Genomic DNA, 19,255 nt, shown 5'->3' on the forward strand with positions numbered 1-19,255 from the left:
ACGCATTCGTGGCCCTTCTTGAGATACTAAGTAAGGCTGTTTCCAGCAAGTCCGGGAGCAATTGCCGCTCGCGGACCGTCGGGGAGAGGAAGGGCTGGACCGCTGGGTCGCTGCCCTGCCCCGGCCCCGCCCCCAAGCCCCGGCCCCGCCCTCAGCCTGGCCCCGCCCTCAACCCCGCCCCGGCCCAGGCCCGCGTAGCCGGTCCCTGTTTCCCGGCGGGCCTACAGTGGCGGGCGCCCAAGATGGTCGCCCCGGCAGCTCCGTAGAGGCGGCCGCGGCTCAGTCTCGGGCTTTAGGGCGAGGCGGGCGTCTAGAAGCAGGCTTCGCCCAGGTGACAGGAGGTCGGGGAGGTGCCGCCGGGCCTCGTGGGGTGCCAGGCCCGCTCGCTGCAGTCCCCGGGCCCCGCCGCCTCCCTATCCCTGCCCCCGGGCGGAACCGAAGAAGGTCAGGTCCGCCGCCCCGCCCGTCCTCGCCTCAGGGCGGACGCTGTGTGTGGGTGGCTCACTGTTTAACATTGACTTCACCCCAGTGCATTCTCCATGGCGGCCTCGCAGGTCCCGGGGGAGAAGATTAACATCCAGGCAGGAGAGACGGCCAAGGTCGGGGACAGGGACCTGCTGGGGAACGGCTGTCCCGAGCAGGACAGACCACCGCAGCGCTCGTGGAGGCAGAAGTGCGCCTCCTATGTTCTGGCCCTGCGGCCCTGGAGCTTCAGTGCCTCACTCACCCCGGTGGCCCTGGGCAGTGCCCTGGCCTACAGATCCCAGGGCGTCCTGGATCCCAGGCTATTGGTGGGTTGTGCCGTAGCTGTCCTCGCTGTGCACGGGGCTGGCAATTTGGTCAACACTTACTACGACTTTTCCAAGGGCATTGACCACAAAAAGAGTGATGACAGGACCCTGGTGGACCGAATCTTGGAGCCCCAGGATGTCGTCCGGTTTGGAGTCTTCCTCTACACCTTGGGCTGTGTCTGTGCTGCTTGCCTCTACTACCTGTCCCCTCTGAAACTGGAGCACTTAGCTCTCATCTACTTCGGAGGCCTGTCTGGCTCCTTTCTCTACACAGGAGGTAAGAATTGGCCTGTTTGCTATGCTGCAGGTCTTAGTTGCAGGTATTGGAAACGGCGGTTTGCATAGGAATTATAGGGTTAGTGGAGAGGTGTCAAAGGTTATTTTCTTTTTTTTTTTCCTTTGGCCGCACCGCGCGGCCTGTGGAACTTCCCCCACTCGGGATCCAACCGGCGCCCCCTGGGGGTGGAAGCTGGAGTCTTAACCACTAGACCACCAGGGAAGTCCTCAAAGGTTATTTTCTGAATTAGGCCACTTCATGTGAAATCTATAATGTTTGGGTCATGTGGATTTGGGGGATAGCATTCCTGGCTTGGCTTATGGATGTTAGGAATAACATATATGGAAATTTTTTGTGTCTAGTTTCCACTGGTTGGTCATACCTTGTAATGCCACAGTTTCAAATTTTAGTGTAATTAAATTTGAAAAGCTCAAATTATACACCTAATTATTTTCAGCTAGTTTGCTAGGTGATCCCTTGCAGTAGGCTGATTAAGGTAGTGATGGGCTGGTGGTTAAGCTCTATTTATTGAGCACCTATTATGTGCCAGGCTCTGTTCTATGTGAACACAGCAGTCAAGTCCCTGCCCTTGTGGAAGTGATTTTATATATCATGAGGAGAGACAGAAAATAAAAATAGTAAATTATGGGTAGGATGATCAACATCCTGGTTTGCTCAGCACTGAGTGTTCCTAAGATGTGGGGCTTTGGAAACCAGGAGCGTTCCTGGTAAGCCAGGATGAATTTGTACCTTGGTTACAGTACCTGAAAAGAAGATAAGTGCTATAGGGAAAAGAAGGAGAGCAAGGAAGGAGGACACAGCTGACTGCTTTAACTAGTTTGATCAGGGTAGGCCTCGTAAAAAAGGTAACATGTGAACAAAGATTGTAAGAGGTGACAGGTGAGGGAGTTGCCTGAGCAGATATCCGGAGGAAGAGTATCTTGGAACAGCAGTTGCCAAAGGCAGGAGTGTCCCTGAAGAGTTGGAGGAATAGCATGGAGTCCAGGGTGTGAATGAGGGAGAGACTAAAAGGAGGAAAAGTAAGAGAAGTTCGTTGAGGGGGGGGGGGGTAGGGTGGCACAAAATGCTGTAAGCCTTAATGTTTTAAAAGAATCACTCCGGCCAAGGTACTGAGAATGGATAAAGAGGGGTAAGGGTAGCAGCAGGAGCACCCAGAAGGAGGCTGTTGAGTAAACCAGGCAAGAGATGTCTGGTGGCTTGAATCAGGGTGGGAGTAGTGGAGAGGGAAGTAGTCAGAATCTGAATTTATTTTGAAGGTAAACAGGGTTTGCTGATAGTTGGGATGTGAGGCAGGAGAGAAACAGAGAAATTAAACATAACTCTAAGGTTTTGTCCTGAGTAACTGGAATAGTGGTGTTGATGTCTAGTGAGAGAGAGAAGGTTGAAGATAGGTCTGTGGAGAGAAAGTTGAGAAATTGACTTTGGACATCTTAATGTATTAGATCTCCAAGGGGGTGTCAAATTGATAGTTGGATATGAATCTGAGTTCGGAGAAGAGGTCTGAGCTGGAGATAGAGACATTTGGGAGTCTTGCACATAGATAAAGTTGTACGACTGGGGGAGATCCCGGAGCGGGGCGGTGTTGATAGACCTGAGGGTGAGCCCCGGGGCACTCCAACATTAAGAGGTGGGGAGAGGAGAAGGAAGGCAAAGGGAACTGCAGTGGAGCATCTGGAGGAGAAAGAAAAAAAACAAGAGACTGTGGTGTCCTGGCAGCCAATTGTAAAAAGTTCAATGAGGGAAATCAGCAGGGTGCTGAAATAGAATGAATGTACCAGGTAGTGGTGGATGGAAGAGGTCCTCTCTGTGAAGGTGACACTTAAACTAAGACTTGACAGATAAGGAGCCAGCCATGGGCAGAATTGGGGTCTGATTTGGGTCCTTCAGGGATGAAGGAACAGCAAATGCAAATGTCCTGGAGTAGGGGAAGACTTGGCATCTTTTAGGATCTGCTGAAAGGCCAGCGTGATCAAGAGGAAGACTGAGATGCAGCTGTCGGGGCAGGCAGGGGCTAGATCGTGCTGTCTCATAGGGCCTCAGTCTCTGCCGGTTCCTCCTCACTCCCAACCTCCAAACCTAGTCCTTGGACCTCTCTTCTTTAGCTCCATTTACTCCCTTAGGGATTTTAGCCAGTCTCGTGTCTTCTATTGCCATCTATTAAGCTGGTGACAAATTTCTACCTCCAGACCAGACCTTTCCACTAAAGTCCAAACTCAGATCCAACTTCTTACTCAGTAACTTCTCTGAGAGGTTACAGGCATCTCAAGCTTGACACGTCTGAGACCAAATTCCTCATCTGCTCCCCAAAGAAAACTGCTCTGCCCTCAGCTTTCCCCATATCACTCGAAGGCAACTCCATCCTTCTCGTTCTTCAGGCTGAAGATCATGGGCATCATCCTTGACTCTTCTTTCTCACATCTTGCATCCAGACCATCAGCAAGTCCCGTTGACGCCACTTCTTTTTTTTTTTTCTTTTTTTAAAGAATTTTTTTTTTGAATTGTTTTTTTTTTAACATCTTTATTGGAGTATAATTGCTTTACAATGGTGTGTTAGTTTCTGCTTTATAACAAAGTGAATCAGTTATACATATACATATGTTCCCATATCTCTTCCCTCTTGCATCTCCCTCCCTCCCACCCTCCCTATCCCACCCCTCTAGGTGGTCACAAAGCACAGAGCTGATCTCCCTGTGCTATGCGGTTGCTTCCCACTAGCTATCTATTTTACGTTTGGTAGTGTATATATGTCCATGCTACTCTCTCACTTTGTCACAGCTTACCCTTCCCCCTCCCCATATCCCTCAAGTCCATTCTCTAGTAGATCTGTGTCTTTATTCCCGTCTTACCACTAGGTTCTTCATGACCTTTTTTTTTTTTCCCTTAGATTCCATGTATATGTGTTAGCATACTGTATTTGTTTTTCCCTTTCTGACTTACTTTACTCTGTGTGACAGACTCTGACTCCATCCACCTCACTACAAATAACTCAATTTCGTTTCTTTTTATGGCTGAGTAATATTCCATTGTATATATGTGCCACATCTTCTTTATCCATTCATCCGATGATGGACACTTCGGTTGCTTCCATGTCCTGGATATTGTAAATAGAGCTGCAATGAACATTTTGGTACATGACTCTTTTTGAATTATGGTTTTCTCAGGGTATATGCCCAGTAGTGGGATTGCTGGGTCATATGGTAGTTCTATTTTTAGTTTTTTAAGGAACCTCCATACTGTTCTCCATAGTGGCTGTATCAATTTACATTCCCACCAACAGTGCAAGAGTGTTCCCTTTTCTCTACACCCTCTCCAGCATTTATTGTTTCTAGATTTTTTGATGATGGCCATTCTGACCGGTGTGAGATGATATCTCATTGTAGTTTTGATTTGCATTTCTCTAATGATTAATGATGTTGAGCATTCTTTCATGTGTTTGTTGGCAATCTGTATATCTTCTTTGGAGAAATGTCTATTTAGGTCTTCTGCCCATTTTTGGATTGGGTTGTTTGTTTTTTTGTTACTGAGCTGCATGAGCTGCTTGTAAATTTTGGAGATTAATCCTTTGTCAGTTGCTTCATTTGCAAATATTTTCTCCCATTCTGAGGGTTGTCTTTTGGTCTTGTTTACGGTTTCCTTTGCTGTGCAAAAGCTTTTAAGTTTCATTAGGTCCCATTTGTTTATTTTTGTTTTTATTTCCATTTCTCTAGGAGGTGGGTCAAAAAGGATCTTGCTGTGATTTATGTCAAAGAGTGTTCTGCCTATGTTTTCCTCTAAGAGTTTGATAGTGTCTGGCCTTACATTTAGGTCTCTAATCCATTTTGAGTTTATGTTTGTGTATGGTGTTAAGGAGTGTTCTAATTTCATTCTTTTACATGTAGCTGTCCAGTTTTCCCAGCACCACTTACAGAAGAGACTGTCTTTTCTCCACTGTATATCCTTGCCTCCTTTGTCATAGATTAGTTAACCACAGGTGAGTGGGTTTATCTCTGGGCTTTCTATCCTGTTCCATTGACATATGTTTCTGTTTTTGTGCCAGTACCATATTGTCTTGATTACTGTAGCTTTGTAGTATAGTCTGAAGTCAGGGAGTATGATTCCTCCAGCTCCTTTTTTTTCCCTCAAGACCGCTTTGGCTATTCGGGGTCTTTTGTGTCTCCATACAAATTTTGAGATTTTTTGTTCCAGTTCTGTAAAAAATGCCATTGGTAATTTGATAGGGATTGCATTGAATCTGTAGATTGCTTTGAGTAGTATAGTCATTTTCACAATATTGATTCTTCTAGTCCAAGAACATGGTATATATCTCCATCTGTTGGTATCATCTTTAATTTCTTTCATCAGTGTCTTATAGTTTTCTGCATACAGGTCTTTTCTCTCCCTAGGTAGGTTTATTCCTAGGTATTTTATTCTTTTTGTTGCAGTGGTAAATGGGAGTGTTTCCTTAATTTCTCTTTCAGATTTTTCATCATTAGTGTATAGGAACGCAAGAGATTTCTGTGCATTAATTTTGTATCCTGCAACTTTACCAAATTCATTCATTAGCTCTAGTAGTTTTCTGGTGGCATCTTTAGGATTCTCTATGTATAGTATCATGTCATCTGCAAACAGTGACAGTTTTACTTCTTCTTTTCCAATTTGTATTCTTTTTATTTCTTTTTCTTCTCTGATTGCTGTGGCTAGGACTTCCAACACTATGTTGAATAATAGTGGTGAGAGTAGACATCCTTGTCTTGTTCCTGATCTTAGAGGAAATGCTTTCAGTTTTTCACCATTGAGAATGATGTTTGCTGTGCGTTTGTCGTATATGGACTTTATTATGTTGAGGTAGGTTCCCTCTATGCCCACTTGCTGGAGAGTTTTTATCATAAATGAGTGTTGAACTTTGTCAAAAACTTTTTCTGCATCTATTGAGATGATCATATGGTTTTTATTCTTCAATTTGTTAATATGGTGTCTCACATTGATTGATTTGCATATATTGAAGAATCTTTGCATCCCTGGGATAAATCCCACTTGATCATGGCATATGATCCCTTTAATGTGTTGTTGGATTCTGTTGGCTAGTATTTTGTTGAGGATTTTTGCATCTATATTCATGAGTGATATTGGTCTGTAATTTTCTTTTTTTGTAGTATCTTTGGCTGGTTTTGGTGTCAGGGTGATGGTGGCCTCATAGAATGAGTTTGGGAGTGTTCCTTCCTCTGCAATTTTTTGGAAGAGTTTGAGAAGAATGGGTGTTAGCTCTTCTCTAAATGTTTGATACAATTCACCTGTGAAGCCATCTGGTCCTGGGCTTTTGTTTGTTGGAAGATTTTTAATCACAGTTTCAATTTCATTACTTGTGATTGGTCTGTTCATATTTTCTATTTCTTCCTGGTTTAGTCTTGGAAGGTTATACCTTTCTAAGAATTTGTCCATTTCTTCCAGGTTGTCCATTTTATTGGCATAGAGTTGCTTAGTCTCTCTACTAAGAGAGTGGTAGTCTCTTAGGATGCTTTGTATTTCTGCGGTGTCTGTTGTAACTTCTCCTTTTTCATTTCTAGTTTTATTGATTTGAGTCCTCTCCCTCTTTTTCCTGATGAGTCTGGCTAATGGTTTATCAATTTTGTTTATCTTCTCAAAGAACCAGCTCTTAGTTTTATTGATCTTTGCAATTGTTTTCTTAGTTTCTATTTCATTTATTTCTGCTCTGATCTTTATGATTTCTTTCCTTCTACTAACTTTGGGTTTTGTTTGTTCTTCTTTCTCTAGTTCCTTTAGGTGTGAGGTTAGATTGTTAATTTGAGATGTTTGTTGTTTCTTGAGGTAGGATTGTATTGCCATAAACTTCCCTCTTAGAACTGCTTTTGCTGCATCCCATAGGTTTTGAAATATATTTTCCATTTTTCTTGGGCATATAAGTAGACACGGAATTGCTGGGTCATATGGTAACTCTCTGTTAAAACCTATGCCAAATGGTTTTCTTTTTTTTTTTTTTTTTTTAATTAATTTATTTATTTTGGCTGTGTTGGGTCTTCGTTTCTGTGCGAGGGCTTTCTCTAGTTGCAGCGAGTGGGGGCCACTCTTCATCGCGGTGCGCGGGCCTCTCACTGTCGCGGCCTCTCTCGTTGCGGAGCACAGGCTCCAGACGCGCAGGCTCAGTAGTTGTGGCTCACGGGCCTACTTGCTCCGCGGCATGTGGGATCTTCCCAGACCAGGGCTCGAACCCGTGTCCCCTGCATTGGCAGGCAGATTCTCAACCACTGCGCCACCAGGGAAGCCCGGTCCCATAGGTTTTGGATCGTCGTGTTTTCATTGCCATTTGTGTCTAGGTATTTTTTGATTTCCTCTTTGATTTCTTCAGTGATCTTATTGGTTATTTAGTAACATAGTGTTTAGCCTCCAGGTGTTTGTGTTTTTTACGTTTTTTTCCCCTGTAATTCATTTCTAATCTCATAGCGATGTGGTCAGAAAAGATGCTTGATATGATTTTAATTTTCTTAAATTTACTGAGGCTTGATCTGTGACCCAAGATGTGATCTATCCTGGAGAATGTTCCGTGCGCACTTGAGAAGAAAGTGTAATCTGCTGTTTTTGGATGGAATGTCCTACAAATATCAATTAAATCTATCTGGTCTATTGTGTCATTTAAAGCTTGTGTTTCCTTATTAATTTTCATTTTGGATGACCTGTCCATTGGTGTAAGTGAGGTGTTAAAGTCCCCCACTATTATTGTGTTACTGTCGAGTTCCTCTTTTATAGCTGTTAGCAGTTGCCTTATGTATTGAGGTGCTCCTATGTTGGGTGCATATATATTTATAATTGTTATATCTTCTTCTTGGATTGATCCCTTGATCATTATGTAGTGTCCTTCCTTGTCTCTTTTAACATTCTTTATTTTAAAGTCTGTTTTATCTGATATGAGTATTGCTACTCCAGCTTTCTTTTGATTTCCATTTGCATGGAATATCTTTTTCCATCCCTCAGTCTGTATGTGTCCCTAGGTCTGAAGTGGTTCTCTTGTAGACAGCATATATATGGGTCTTGTTTTTGTATCCATTCAGCAAGCCTGTGTCTTTTGGTTGGAGCATTTAATCCATTCACGTTTAAGGTAATTATCAATATGTACGTTCCTATGACCATTTTCTTAATTGTTTTGGGTTTGTTTTTGTAGGTCCTTTTCTTCTCTTGTGTTTCCCACTTAGAGAAGTTCCTGTAGCATTTGTTGTAGAGCTGGTTTGGTGGTGCTGAATTCTTTTAGCTTTTGCTTGTCTGTAAAGCTTTTGATTTCTGAATAAGATCCTTGCTGGGTAGAGTAATCTTGGTTGTAGGTTCTTCCCTTTCATCACTGTAAATATGTCATGCCACTCCCTTCTGGCTTGTAGAGTTTCTGCTGAGAAATCAGCTGTTAACCTTATGGGAATTCCCTTGTATGTTGTCCCTTTTCCCTTGCTGCTTTCAATAATTTTTCTTTGTCTTTAATTTTTGTCAATTTGATTACTATGTGCCTCAGTGTGTTTCTCCTTGGGTTTATCCTGTATGCAGCTCTCTGCGCTTCCTGGACTTGGGTGGCTATTTCCTTTCCCATGTTAGGGAAGTTTTCGACTATAATCTCTTCAAATATTTTCTCGGGTCCTTTCTGTCTCTCTTCTCCTTCTGGGACCCCTATAATGTGAATGTTGTTGCGTTTAATGTTGTCCCAGAGGTCCCTTAGGCTGTCTTCATTTCTTTTCGTTCTTTTTTCTGTATTCTGTTGCGCAGCAGTGAATTCCACCATTCTGTCTTCCAGGTCCCTTATCCGTTCTTCTGCCTCAGTTATCTGCTATTGATTCCTTCTAGTGTATTTTTCATTTCAGTTATTGTATTGTTCATCTCTGTTTGTTTGTTCTTTAATTCTTCTAGGTCTTTGTTAAATATTTCTTGCATCTTCTCGATTTTTGCCTCCATTCTTTTTCCGAGGTCCTGGATCATCTTGACTATCATTATTCTGAATTCTTTTTCTGGAAGGTTGCCTATCTCCACTTCGTTTAGTTGTTTTTCTGGGGTTTTATCTTGTTCCTTCATCTGGTACATAGCCCTCTGCCTTTTCATCTTGTCTATCTTTTTGTGAATGTGGTTTTTGTTCCACAGGCTGCAGGATTGTAGCGATTCCACTTCTAAAATGCATTTGGGACCGGACCACTTCTCGTCACTTCCCACCACTACCACTGTCATCTCCCTCGATTATTGCGGCTGATTCTTTACCCGTCTCTGTGCATGCACCCTTGTCCCTTTCCCGGTGCTCCCAGATCAGCAGCCAGAGTAATCCTGCAGCTATGCCAGTCGTCTGCTCAAAACTCTCAAGTGGCTCCCACCTCATTAGAGTAAAGGCCAGGGTCTTTACAATGACCCCCAGGGCCTGACATTATCTGCTCCACCCCCACCTCCCCCAACGCTCTGACCTGCTCTCCTCTTCACCATGCTCCAGCCACACTGCCCTGCTAGCTGTTTCTGGAACACGCCAGGCATGCTCCTGCCTCAGGTCCTTTGAGATGCTGTTTCCTCTGTTTAGCACGCTTTTCCCCCATCTGTGTGTATAATTTGCTTTCTAACTGCCACCCATTTGCTCTGATGTCAGCTTCTACCCTATTTAAAATTACAAAACAATAACAATTTTTTTCTGCAGCAGCTGAAAAAAATAAAATAAAATCACACACACACCCTGTGTTTCCCCTACAGTGCCTTCCCTATTGCTCTCCTCTGCTTTTTCTTCATAGCACATATTACATTCTAACCACATAAAGTACTTATTTTGTTAATTATCTTCCCCCTTAGACTGTAAACTCCCTGGGGGTAGGGATTTTAGTCTCTTTGTTCTCTTCATGGTGCCCAGAACAGTGCCTGGCAAGTAGTCAGTACTTAATATTTATTGAATGAACAAATGGGGAGACATTGAAATGTATTGAGCAGGGTAATGACATAATCTGATTTATGTGTTTTTTTTTAACGTTGACTTTTATCAATACATAGTTGACGTATGGTGAAATGCATGGATCTTAAGTGTTATAGTTTGATGAATTTTGACAAATACATACAGCTGTATAACCCATACCCCTACCATAATACAGAACATTTCTGTCACCCCCAAAAGCTTCCCTTTGCTTTTCCCCTGTCAACCCCACTCTTCCCACCCCATCTAGAGGCAACCACTGTTGCGTGGTCTAGAGCATCATGTAAATGGAATCATTCAGTATGAATTCTTGTGCCTGTTTTTGAGTTTCGTTGTGTTGTCATGTGTATCAGTGGTTCCTTTGTATCACTGAGAGGTAGCCATTGTATGGACATACCACAATTTGTTTATCCATTATCCTGTTCAGCGACTTTTGGATTATTTCCGTATTTTGGCTATTATGACTGAACATTCGTATTAAAGTCTTTTGTGGATATTTGTTTTCATTTTTCTTGGGTAAATGCCTAGGAATCGAATTACTGGGTCATAGGGTAGATGATGTTTAACTTTATGAGAAGCTGTCAAAGTGTTTTCTGAAGTGGTTCTACTGCTTTTACCTCCCCACCAGCGAGGCATGAGAGTTCCAGTTACTCCACATCCTTTTGATGCCAACATTTTGATTTATGTTTTAACAAATTCATTCTGGCTGCTGTGTGGAGAACTGGCCCAGTGTTTCACTGTGCTGGCTCATGTGGAAAATGGTGTTGGGAGGAGGGGAGTGCCTAAAAGGAAACTGCCAGGTGGGCCACATCTCTGAATCAGGTGGAGCACATGAGCCTTGGGTCGGACACTCAGGAAACAGGGCTTTCTGCTCAAGGGCTTTGTCATTTTCTGGTGTCAGATAACCTTAAGAAGCTTTGCTCACATTGTTTTTTTGCCAGGCAATCTAAGGTTGTGTTCTTGGGTACTCTTGCCAGAGGTCAAGAGCCTCGAAGTCTGCTTGGAGAGCTGAGAAAAAATGCAGAAGAAGAGCAGACAGCTGGTGGAGAAATTTGCTAGATTGGTGCTGGGAGCATTCCTGCCTGGCATCTTCCTTGGGCAGGGGTGGTTGCCTAAATGTGTGACATACCGCACAAGACATCGATTTCCTAATTTAGAATTGGAGCCGAGGTGCTGCTTGAGAGACCTTCCTCCTGGAGGGCATGTCCTCAGACAACCAAATTATTTATCAAAACACTGCCTGGGGAGTACAGAATTAGTTTGCTGTGTGTTGGGGGTATCAGGGGCCATGCCTGTTATACCCTTTTCTGGAGATGCTTCATTCCAAAGAATCAAGGGCGGTCACTTATCCCAACCACTAGGTGTGGAGGTAAACTTGGGCTGCATCTTGTTCTTTGGCTACCATACTTTTAGATCTTTTACAGATCATTGTCCCTTATCATTTTAGGCTGTTTAAAATGCAATTGATGACCCAATAGTTTTTTTTTTTTAATTTTCTGATCCTGAGGGCATGCCTTGGTAGGTTGATTAGATCAGAGGTTTCCCAAGCTTCTGTAGCAATATATGTGTGGATCACCTCCTTGAGTGGGTGTCTCTCACCCTTTCCATGCTGCTTTGCCTGTTTCAATCCAAGTGGGACATTTTTCATGACCTTGGTTCCAAATTCCAGGTGCTTGTTACTGTAGCTCTGTGTTCAGTTCAGCCTTTGTGTCAAGCACCGGGGAGCCAGCTGTTAACTGGCCAGACACAAGGCCCTGCCCTCGTTGAAACCTACAGGTTAGTGGGAGAGACGGAGATTAAGAATTAGAAGTGTGGGAATTCCCTGGTGGTCCAGAGGTTAGGACTCTGAGCTTCCACTGCAGGGGGCACGGGTTCCATCCCTGGTCGGGGAACCAAGATCCCGCATGCCACACGGTGCGATCAAAAAAAAAAAAAAAAAAAAACTAGAAGTGTGATGGAGTTTATGAAAGTGGAAGTCGGGGTGCTGTGGAGCATATTGCAAGGGGACCAAATGTGGTCTAGGGCTGAGGAAGGCTGCCTTGAGGAATGGTCTTTAAAGCCCTGAAGGATGAGTAGAAGTTAGCCAGGCAAGGGGCCGGGGTTGGGGGAGTGTCTGAAGGCCCTGAGGAACTGAAAGAAGTATGTGTGGGGAGGGGAGGAGGACTCAAAGTCAGGCAGGAGGGAGGCAGGGCAGGGCCAGAGGTGAGCTAGGTGGAAGATCTGGGGCTTTCTTATCCGGAGGACAACTTGTTGATAAGGGTTTTCAGGTGTATGTTGGGGGAGGGCATGACTAGCTTGGTATTTTGAGAGAGGATCTTCTGGCTTGCATTGTGGAGATTCGATTAGGGATGGGGAGGGGGAGGTGGTTATGAGAACAGAAGCTGAGGCATCATTTGGAGGTGGTCGCAGTATTCCAGGCATAAGATGACTGTGACTTGGATTTGGGGATGGAGCAACTGGGCCAGTTTGAAAGATGGGGATTAGACAGGATGTGAAGTAGATTAGCAGTACGGGAGGAAAAGTTAGGGATTATTTAGTGTTTTAACTTCGTGGGAACCAGAGAGGGGAAGCAGTGTTGTAAGTTCCCTGTCTTAGCTGTTTTACTCATTATGTGGGTGAAAGTTGCTCTGTCTGGAGTTTGGGAACCCTGAACTTTCGCTGCGATTAACGAGATTTTCAAAACCAGAAGATGCTTCCAGAGGTTGTGGCTGAAAAGTAAGGGGCTGGGGTGGATATTCCATGAGGGGCTGATCTCAGGGCATTCCTGACAGAAGCAGTGTCTTGCAAGGGGTTGGTGGAAGGATGAAATAACGCAAGCCCTGGACCGTAAGAACCTGTGAGACCTTCACGGCTCTCCCGTTGAACTGTCTGTGACTCGGAAACCCCGTGCTCTTTTTTTCAACTTTGTTTCAATTTTTTATAGCAGTTTTTTTTTTTTAAGGTATAGAATCATTTCTTTTATTTATTTATTTATTTATGGCTGTGTTGGGTCTTCGTTTCTGTGCCAGGGCCCTCTCTAGTTGTGGCAAGCGGGGGCCACTCTTCATCGCGGTGCGCGGGCCTCTCACTATCGCGGCCTCTCTTGTTGCGGAGCACAGGCTCCAGACGTGCAGGCTCAGTAGTTGTGGCTCACGGGCCCAGTCGCTCCGCGGCATGTGGGATCCTCCCAGACCAGGACTCGACCCGTGTCCCCTGCATTGGCAGGCAGATTCTCAACCACTGCGCCACCAGGGAAGCCCTTTATACAGTTTTTAAAGGTTACCTTCCACTTACAGTTACTACAAAATATTGGCTGTATTCCCCGTGTTGTACAATACAATCCTTGAGCCCATCTTACACCCCAGTAGTTTGTAGCTCCCACTCCCCACCCCTGTTTTGCCCCTCTAACCCTCTTCCCCACTGGTAGCCACTAGTTTGGGAAGCCCCCGCTCTTTGTGGCAGGGCTTTGTTGGGGACAGCAGAAGGAAAACTCGGGGATGACTCTGAGACTGAACTGGGTGCTAAACGATTAGTCTCTCTGTCCCTCTGTGCCGCTGGAGAAAAAAATCAGATTTTGCCCTGGAGGGGAGGGGAATGCAACCACTGCCCCGCTTCAACAGCCTAAGAACGTGCCCCGTGCAGCCACAGCAGCCTGCCTTTTGACTGCGGCGGTTTCCGGCCCCTGATCTCACACCAACTCTCTGTGTTTCCTGGCCTAGGAATTGGATTCAAGTACCTGGCTCTGGGAGACCTCATCATCCTCAATCACTTTCGGCCCGCTGGCCTGTGATGTTCGCCTACGCCGTCCAGGTGGGGTCCCTGCGGTCTTCCCGCTGGTCTAACGCCATCCCCCTCGCCCTTAGCACCGAGGCCATCCTCCATTCCAACAACACCAGGGACATGGAGTCCGACCGGGAGGCTGGCATCGTCACGCTCGCCATCCTCGCCGGCCCCACTCTCTCCTACGTGCTCTACAACACGCTGCTCTTCCTGCCCTACCTGATCTTCAGCATCCTGGCCGTGCGCTGCAGCATCAGCCTGGTACTGCCCCTGCTCACCATTCCCATGGCCTTTTCCCTCGAGAGACAGTTCCGAAGCCAGACTTTCAACAAACTGCCCCAGAGGACTGCCAAACTCAACCTTCTGCTGGGCCTCTTCTACGTTTCCAGCATCATTCTGGCACCAGCAGGCAGTCTGCCCAAACTCTAAGGGGGCCGGCAGCCGCACCCCACAACACGTCCCCCTTTTCTTAGGATGTGTTGAAGGCAGAGTGTCTGAGGAGGGAAGGTGATTTGGCAGCGAGGGGCTTAAGGATGGCTGTGAGACGCCCACCTTTTTTTATATTACATTCTTAAAGAGAATGTTTTGTTTTTGTTATTGTATTCCGTTTTATGGGGACTCTTGAAACCACTCTGGTGTCAGAACAAGGTAAACTGGACGCGTGGCCCTTGTTTTATTTATAATTTCCACTAGAGGGTGTTGTCAGGTCACTGTTCGCGGACTACAGTGCCCTAAGACTTGGTGAAGGAACCGCCCAGGTTGGCCTCCTGTCCTGAAAGAGCCATAGTAACTGGGCCAAGTGTCCTCTGCTGTTTTGGTCTGGCAGGATACGTTGATGATCCCCAGTGACAAGGAGCACCTGTCTTTTACCCTGAGCACTTGGGTCCTGAAATACACTGCCTTGAGAGAGAAAGTCCCTCATTAACAGCCCGACGGGGCTCTAGGCTTTTCGCCTAAATTGTGATTCAGACCCTTTTGTCCTCACTTCACTTATTGCCACAGTTGAGGAAAAGCATCAGATCACCCTGCAGCAGGACAGTGGAGCCGAGGGCTTGGAAGGAAAAAAAAAACCAAAACAACATCACCTTGGAGGCGGCTGAGAAAATCACTCTGCTTTTGGATAGAAACTGGTAGGGCGGCTGGTTTCCCCTTGTAGAGCCCCCTGGCATGACGGGAAGGACTCCCAGCCCTTTCAGTAACCAGCAGCACTCTGAAGTTGTAGAGGCCCTGGCTGCCCTTGCCGACTACTGAAGGCCCACGAGGCCGCTTCTTCTCCTGCCCCATCACGTTTCCTCGCACTCCCCTACGCCCGCCCTCCATTTCTTTCAGGCCCCCTTTTGTGTGTCTCCCATCCGTGGAGCCCTGCTGTTTGGGCAGCAGCTTAGCAGCTGAGTCAGGGATGGTTGCCCCTGTCCACAGAACCATAGGACAAGCAGCCCAGGGACAGCGGCTCCTCCATGAGTGAAGAAGCCAATGACCAGACAGTCCTGACCCTGTTCAGCCAAAGTGACAGGCTCAACAGTGAAGAAACTGCATCCCCCTCCTTGAGGACAGATATACAATTCTGACCCGGCTTTTCCCAAAGGCTTCGGTTGCCTTGTGCAGAGATAGTTTGTACCCAGGATGGGGGAATTCCAGTGTTGATCAAAGCTGCTTCTTGTTTCAGTGTCTGTGAAGTATAACTTCTGGGCTAGAATTGCTTGGTTGCATTGGGTCCAAGACCAAAATAGATTGAGACCATCGTCATCATGCTTTTCTGTTGTGATTATAGCCATTCTGATAGGTATTTCAGGGTCTTGGCCTGTAGAAAATGACATCAGAACTAGCTCTTAATCCTTAAAATCAGGCCAATTATGATTTGGCTCCTTGAGTTAGAATTGGGTAGCTTACTTGGAAAAAACATATTTGGAAATTGCGAAAGTTCCTCTAAAGTTAAAGGTGGTTTGTCTGCAGAGTTCCAGAATCTTCAAATAGTGGTCCGAGCCCAGTAATGAGGAAAAGGAGGACAGCCGTCTCTCCTGTCTGTCTTCTCCCAGCACCATTTTTGTTTTATGCCAGGCTAGTGGCATTTTGGTGCTCACAGGAGTCCTGCCTTCAAAGAGACAAGCTTTTCGGGCTCCTTCCCAGCAGGCCATTGTCACATAAGGCTCACCCCTGAGGCTGTCGGACCGAGAGCTCCCTGCGTCCACAGACCAGACCACCTTGGTAAGCCCTCCCTTCGGGGGTGTCAGTTAACCTCTGCACTGTGTTCTGGCGCAGGTATTAATGCATATTTTTATATATAAATCTTTCTAAAAGGCCAAATTTGATGCCAGGTTTTATATGCAGGTCACTATAATTTGTATTACATCCCCTGATTCAATGAAGGTTTTCTTTAGACTTGTTAATAAACAAATTTTTTTAATTAAAAAAAGGAAAATGTTTATCAGTGGTCTGGCTTCCCATTTCCCTGTGCTCTCCTCCTGCTGCTTGCCTCATCGTCTGCTTGTGAACTCTGATTCATAAACCTCAGGAGACCAGCGCAGGCACATGTAGTGGGGAGGGGGTGGGGTGCCTGATCTTTGGCGGTGAGTTTTTGACCAGATTTGAGGAGCCCTTAGGAAAGACAGTAGGGACCCCCTCTGAGCCGGTTATGGGATTTGCCAAGAGCCAGGCAGGCGAGATTAACCTTGTTTCCTTCTGTCGTTTTCCTACTTTCATTTTCTTGAGGCAGGTCACTGCTGATAGATTGGGAACATGCAGCAGATAGGGGACATTTGGGTTTCTGCTGGGCATTTGACGATTATGTCCTCATGAACACAGCAGAGGTACGGGAATGGATAATAGTCTAGTTAGGTGAATTCTGGGAGACTGAAAAGGCTGCTTGATGTGTGAAAGGAAAACTTTACCATGAGTAAATACAGTAAGTCCCCTACATACGAACAAGTTCCGTTCCGAGAGCGCGTTCGTAAGTCCCAATTTGTTCCTAAATCCAACAGAGTTATCCTAGGTACCCAACTAACACGATCGGCTGTATAGTACTGTACTGTAATAAGGTTTGTAATACTTTTCACACAAATAATACCTAACAAACACAAAAAAAATAAAACATTTTAATCCTACAGTACAGTACCTTGAAAAGTACAGTAGTACCCAGCTACATCACCACTGCTCTTACGCTTGCTTCTTGTACATCCTGGGCTTGAAATAAAGATTACTGTACTACTGTACTCTATACATTACTGTACAGTAAGTACACAAAAGCACAACCACCTGTAGAGGATGCATGCACAGCGACCGTGTACGCCAGACATATGAACTAACTTACATGATTGGACACACGTTCGCATCTTTGAAAGTTCGCAGCTTGAAGGTTCGTGGGTAGGGGGCTTACTATATAAGGCAATATAATTGGGTCCCCAAACCAGATATATTGGGTTGGCCAAAAAGTTCGTTCGGGCTTTTCCATAAGCTGGAAAAACCCGAACGAACTTTTGGCCAACCCAATGTAACATCGAAGGGGAAGATCCGTGCGTGAGAGCCGCAGATACGGTGGGTGTTGATGACTCCGCAGAGAGCATCACATGCCTTTATTTCTGTGAGTCAGACTTATTCTGCTCCCCAATGGGGGTGGCTGGAAATTCGACCGTATTCACCTCTTGGGCCTGCTTCTGTCTCCCTGGGACCACCCAGGACCCCTGGCCTCCGTGGGGCCAGAAGCCAGAGATACTGGCTGGGGTCCTTGCTCCGTCGGCTCACTGTCTGGTAAGGTTGCTTCCCTCCGCTCCTTCATGCTGGGGCTCGGCCCTGGAGTCTACCCTTGTTTCTTGGAATACTCTGCTCTAGAAGGTTCAAATGCCCCTGACAGCAGGCCTTCCTTGCCGGAGTACCCCGTGGGCCTGGAGAGCCCTTGTCCCTGTCACTCTCCATCCCCATTTCTTGCCCAGTCTTGGGGAAGCTCCACTTTCTCTGTGAAACTGCCTCCCTCATCCACCTGACCTGCTCAGAGCATTTCCACTCCTTCCTCATCACCCCTTGCAGGACCTTTGCACAAAATCCCACCCAGGGGCCTTTAGAAGCTCAATGCTGGCCTCTTCCGGAGTGGAGTGGCGAAATACCTCATATGTTATCTTACCAACTCCTCTGTTACTCCTTTATTTAAGCCAAAATCTGAGCCTGTGACCTGGCCTGAAGCACAGTTTGAGTCAGTGATGAGCTTTGGCTTTCACGTTGGTTAATGTGACCCGAGGTGGAATTAATAGATTAGTGTCCAGAACAAGGAAGGCGCAGGTCCTGCCCATCCCTGTGCTGTCAACCACATGTGGTGGGCTGGGCCCATTCCTGGGCATTTTTCTTTCTTTCTTAGTTCCTTTTTTTAAAAAATTTATTATTTTTTTGGCTGTATCGGGTCTTCGTTGCGGCGCGCGGGCTTCTCATTGCGGTGGCTTCTCTTATTGCAGAGCACGGGCTCTAGGCGTGTGGGCTTCAATAGTTGCAGCACTAGGGCTCAGTAGTTGCGGTGCATGGGCTTAGTTGCTCTGCGGCATGTGGGATCTTCCCGGACCAGGGCTCGAACCCGTGTCCCCTGTATTGGCAGGTGGATTCTTAACCACTGCGCCACCAGGGAAGTCCTCTTAGTTCCTTTTTTATTTATGTATTTATTTATTTATTTTTGGTTGCATGGGGTCTTTGTTGCTGCACACGGACTTTCTGTAGTTGTGGTGAGCAGGGGCTACTCTTCGTTGCGGTGCGCGGGCTTCTCATTGTGGGTGGCTTCTCTGTTGCGGAGCATGGGCTCTAGATGTGTGGGCTCAGTAGTTGTGGCTCACAGGCTCTAGAGTGCAGGCTCAGTAGTTGTGGCGGCAATGGGCTTTGCTGCTCCACGGCGTGTGGGATCTTCCAGACCAGGGCTTAGACCTGTGTCCCCCTGCGTTGGCAGGTGGATTTTTACCACCACTGCCGCCACCAGGGAAGTCCCTCTTAGTTCCTTTTTTGATAGAGCAAATGTGATGATAAATCAAGAAGAGCATGCCTTGGATGTAATACACTGGGATTTCAGCAAGGCGTTTCAACAATATGGGATGAAATGTGGAATGCATGAAAATACAGCTCCAGGAATTTCATTTCTACCTGCACACACATGTGTGTCTTCACACTGGTAACAGCTGCGGCAGAGATTTTACGTCTCTCAGTGTGGCACCACATTCTGAAGACGTGTTATTCACAAACTGGATCTTGTCCAGAAAGCAGTAGACAGACTGGTGAGGGCACTTAAAACCATGTCAGCATAGAAAGGAGAGGGCTGTCATGGGGAAAAGGGATTGGGGTGGGAGGGTATGTGTGTGTGTGTGTGTGTTTGTGTGTGTGTGAGACTTCAAAGGCAAAGCTAGGACCAACAGGTGGAAGTTATTTGATCCCAAATTTAAGCTCTGAGGTCAGGAAGAACTTTTTAAACATTAGAGGAATTGGCAAGTGAGATGTTTGAAACGTCCCAGTGGGCAGTGAGGTCCCTGTGACTAG

At 46.1% G+C, this 19,255-nt stretch overlaps 1 protein-coding gene across 1 annotated transcript; it reads left to right on the top strand.

Moving 5' to 3' along the window:
- The first annotated feature begins 215 nt into the window (after positions 1 to 215).
- On the top strand, positions 216 to 16,167 carry UBIAD1 (UbiA prenyltransferase domain containing 1). Its single transcript, XM_036833204.1, is given in 4 exon segments — positions 216 to 1,068; positions 13,696 to 13,739; positions 13,741 to 13,761; positions 13,763 to 16,167. Coding segments are annotated over 4 exon segments (1,017 nt in total). The 5' UTR covers positions 216 to 539; the 3' UTR covers positions 14,186 to 16,167.
- Positions 16,168 to 19,255: the final 3,088 nt, after the last annotated feature.

Source organism: Balaenoptera musculus, chromosome 1 (assembly GCF_009873245.2).
Source record: "Balaenoptera musculus isolate JJ_BM4_2016_0621 chromosome 1, mBalMus1.pri.v3, whole genome shotgun sequence".
NCBI lineage: Eukaryota > Metazoa > Chordata > Mammalia > Artiodactyla > Balaenopteridae > Balaenoptera > Balaenoptera musculus.